General features: G+C 48.2%; 1 protein-coding gene across 6 annotated transcripts in view; it reads left to right on the forward strand.

Annotated features, from left to right (window-relative positions):
• LOC133644395 (cyclic nucleotide-gated channel cone photoreceptor subunit alpha-like) overlaps window positions 1–3,113 on the forward strand; it is an 85,476-nt gene extending 82,363 nt beyond the window's left edge. For 5 of the 6 annotated variants that reach the window (XM_062038823.1, XM_062038825.1, XM_062038822.1 and 2 more), the window contains 4 exons: window positions 839–1,009; window positions 1,085–1,186; window positions 1,257–1,363; window positions 1,438–3,113. In XM_062038823.1, the coding sequence (XP_061894807.1) occupies window positions 839–1,009; window positions 1,085–1,186; window positions 1,257–1,363; window positions 1,438–2,834 (1,777 nt within the window). In that variant the 3' untranslated portion in view covers window positions 2,835–3,113. The remainder of the gene's footprint in view (window positions 1–838; window positions 1,010–1,084; window positions 1,187–1,256; window positions 1,364–1,437) is intronic. The other variant, XM_062038827.1, reaches the window with a different exon arrangement.
• Window positions 3,114–3,894: the final 781 nt, after the last annotated feature.

Below are 3,894 nucleotides of genomic sequence, written 5' to 3' on the forward strand. Positions count from 1 at the left end.
TAAGAACCCTTCCAACCTGGTTTATTCAATTATACCCATTTATGCTACAACTTCCAGAAGTTAAAACCAAACAATCCATGGTTTTAGTTCTGCTAATTTGAGAAAACATTTAGAGGCACAGTAGGTATTGGAAGGTTTGCTGTCATCTGCTGGACACGTATGATGTGCTACAATCCTCCAAAGCTAGCTCTGAACCTGTAGATGGTCTTCTAAAAACCCCTCTGACCTGGTCTATTCAGTTACACCTATTTATACTACAATTTCCAGAAGGTAAAAGCAACCAATCCATGGTTTTAGTTCTGCAAATTTGAAAAGACATTTAGAGGTACCGTATGTATTGGAAGGCTTGCTGCCATCTGCTGGACACGAATGATCTGCGCCAATCCTCACGAGCTAGCTCCAAACCTGGCGTTGATCCTTTAGGAATCCTTCCTGTCTTTGTTATAAACCAGATGTAGATTTTGTACAAAAGAGTTGTGGTTTGTGCCATATGGTTCTTTGCAGCAATAGCATAGCTCGTAGCCACGCCGAATGATGTGCTTACCTATTCACAACAGTTCTTGGTGCAAGTTTGTTTCCTTACAAAATTTTAAGACGCTCTAGCGTCCCCTTACGGGTTCAGTCAGGCTATTTCCGGAATAACTTTTAGAGGTAACTATCAGAAGAGCTATTTGCTGCCATCTGCTGGACATGATCTGCACCAATCCCACCAAAGCGGATCCCGGCCTGCAGAAGCCTTGGTGTATCCCTGTGGTAGACCCTCATACATAGACTTCACCCGTACCCCTTCTTGCCCGATAAAAGAGTGAAACGCAAACAAATATATGACACTTCTTAGCAAAAAGGAGGACAAAAAAGAGGTCAAAAAAGAGGAGACTAAGGACGAGAAGAAGGATGGCGACAAAAAGGGAGAGGAGAAGAAAGATGAGAAGAAGGACGAAAAGAAAGAGGAGAAGAAGGATGATAAAAAGGACGATAAAAAAGATGATAAAAAGAAGGAGGAGCCTCCGTAAGTATAGAAGCCTTGTCATGATGCTTGTAGGTCACGTCGCGGCAGGATGAATGAATGTTGCCTTTTTTCCAGGAAGGAGATCTGGATCATGGACCCAGCAGCCGACATGTACTACAGGTGGCTCACGGTCATCGCTGGACCCGTCTTTTACAACCTCATGATGATTGTTACCAGGTATTTGTTTTTCCTTCACCTTCAGTTGATGCGAACACAAAGATCTGCAAAAGCCTCTTTTGTCCTCCAGAGCCTGTTTCAACGAACTCCAGGAACGCTTCACCAAACTCTGGATCTTCCTGGACTACACCGCAGACTTCATCTATTACACAGATACGTTCGTCAGGTCCAGAACAGGTCTGATTCTTCAGCATACACGTGAAAGTGTCCGCTTTCAGTTTCAGACCTTTGACCGGGTGTTTGCTCCCCAGGTTACCTGGAGCAAGGCCTGCTGGTGAAGGACGGCAAGAAGCTAAGGAGCAAATACAGGACGACCTCTCAGTTCAAGTACGACATGATTTCCATGATCCCCACCGATTTACTTTTCTTGAAATTTGGCTACAACAACCCAGAGTTCCGGTTCAACCGCCTTTGCAAGATCTCCAGGCTTTTTGAGTTCTTTGAGAGGACAGAAACCAGGACCAGCTTCCCCAACATGTTCCGTATCAGCAATCTTGTACTCTACATTCTCGTCATCATCCATTGGAACGCTTGCATGTTCTTTGCCATCTCCAAAACCATCGGTTTTGGGTCGGACACTTGGGTGTATCCCAACATCAGCCATCCTGAGTACGGTCGTCTGGCCAGGAAGTATATCTACTCGCTGTACTGGTCAACGCTGACCCTCACCACCATCGGGGAAACGCCTGCACCAGTGAGAGACGTGGAGTACCTCTTTGTCATCGCCGATTTCCTCACCGGTGTACTGATCTTCGCTAGTATCGTCGGTAACGTCGGCGCCATGATCTCCAACATGAACGCCTCCCGCGCCGAGTTCCAGGCCAAGATTGACTCCATCAAGCAGTACATGCAGTTCCGAAAGGTCACCAAAGACCTGGAGGCCAGGGTCATCAAGTGGTTTGACTACCTGTGGACGGAGAAGAAAACCTGCGACGAGAAGGAGGTCTTGAAGAACCTACCGGACAAGCTCAAGGCCGAGATCGCCATTAACGTCCATTTAGATACACTAAAGAAAGTGCGCATTTTCCAGGATTGTGAGGCGGGACTTCTTATCGAGCTGGTGCTCAAGCTGCAGCCTCAAGTCTTCAGTCCTGGTGATTACATTTGCAAGAAGGGAGACATCGGCAGGGAGATGTACATCATCAAGGAGGGGAAGCTGGCTGTGGTGGCCGATGATGGAGTCACTCAATTTGTAGTGCTCAGTGATGGTGCCTACTTTGGGGAAATCAGTATTCTGGGCATCAAAGGCAGCAAGGCGGGGAACCGGAGAACTGCCAACATCAGAAGTGTTGGTTACTCCGACCTCTTTGCTCTCTCAAAGGACGACCTGATGGAGGCGCTCACTGAGTACCCAGACGCCAAGAAGGCCCTGGAGGAGAAGGGAAAGGCCATCCTGATGAAAGACAACCTCATCGACGAGGCAGTGGCCAACGCTGGTGCCGACCCCAAAGACTTGGAGGAGAAGATTGACAAGTTGCAGGACAACCTGGGCGTCATGCAGACCAAGTTTGCCAAGCTGATGGCCGAGTTCACCTCCAGCCAGGCTAGGATGAAGCAGAGGGTCACGGAGATGGAGACTAAGGTGAAGACCATCAAACCTGAGGACCTGTCTGAAGTAGTGGCTGACAAGGACAAGAAAGTCCAGTAACACCGAAGAGACTCGTGAAAGACGTTTATTTGTACGATTTCAAATTGTGTACAAACTCCACAAGACCAACTTTGTCATGCAAAATGCTTAAAAATCACAAATATTAAGTAAGCTTTTTATTCATAGACTTGAAAGTAGCACAGTCCTTCTTTCCATCCCCTTGGAAAAACCTGAATGATACCGTTTGATACTGTACATACCAAACTGCATGACACTACTCACTGTATTTGTCTACCCTGTCATTTTATAGATAAAATAAAACAGGACCACATATGTTGGAGTTGAAGTCAGCCAAGGTGTTGAGGGAGTCCAGTTCAGAGGCATTAGGATCTCTGCTCATTGTGGAGGACGTTCACCTGTTGGGTTGGTACACAGATGAGTGTGGAGCTTCTGGGATGAAACCCAGCACCTCCACATTTCAGAAATGGTGGATCGCAGCCTCTGGGTCGGGAGTGAGTTCAAGTATCTTGAAATCTTGTTCACTGGTGAATCGGTGCAGCGTCCGCAGTACTGGACTCGCCGCATCAGACCATTGTGGTGAAGCGAGAACTGAGCCGGAAGGCAAAGCTCTTGATTGATCATAGCGATCTTCGTTCCTACCTTCACCTACGGTCACAAGCTCAGACACAGGGTTACGAGCTCAGCATCTAGGAGGAGCTCCTGGTAGGACCACAGGCGTTTAGTCCGTTTGTCTCCTGGTTGCCTCTCTGTTGAGGTGTTCCTGGTATACGCAGCCAGGAGGAGGTAGACCTAGGACACATTGGGGGGGGATTGTGTCTCGCAGCTGGCCTGGGAACGCCTCGTTGTCCCCCGAGGTAGAACTGGAAGAGGTGGTCATTGACCTGGGAAGTCTGGACTTCCATACGGACACTGCTGCCCTCGTGACCCTGACCCGGATAAGCAGAAGAAGATGGAGGGATCTTCTTTCAAATTCTGGTGACGGTCCAGATAAAAGGTGTACTTTCCACTGAAGTGTCCGAGTCCACTTGCATCGGGGCCATGCAGGATGGGGACCAGGGACTGGGGATGGGAACCTCTCGTGTTTCAAACCATACCAGTT

This window comes from Entelurus aequoreus, linkage group LG27, assembly GCF_033978785.1.
Source record: "Entelurus aequoreus isolate RoL-2023_Sb linkage group LG27, RoL_Eaeq_v1.1, whole genome shotgun sequence".
Classification (NCBI taxonomy): Eukaryota; Metazoa; Chordata; class Actinopteri; order Syngnathiformes; family Syngnathidae; genus Entelurus; species Entelurus aequoreus.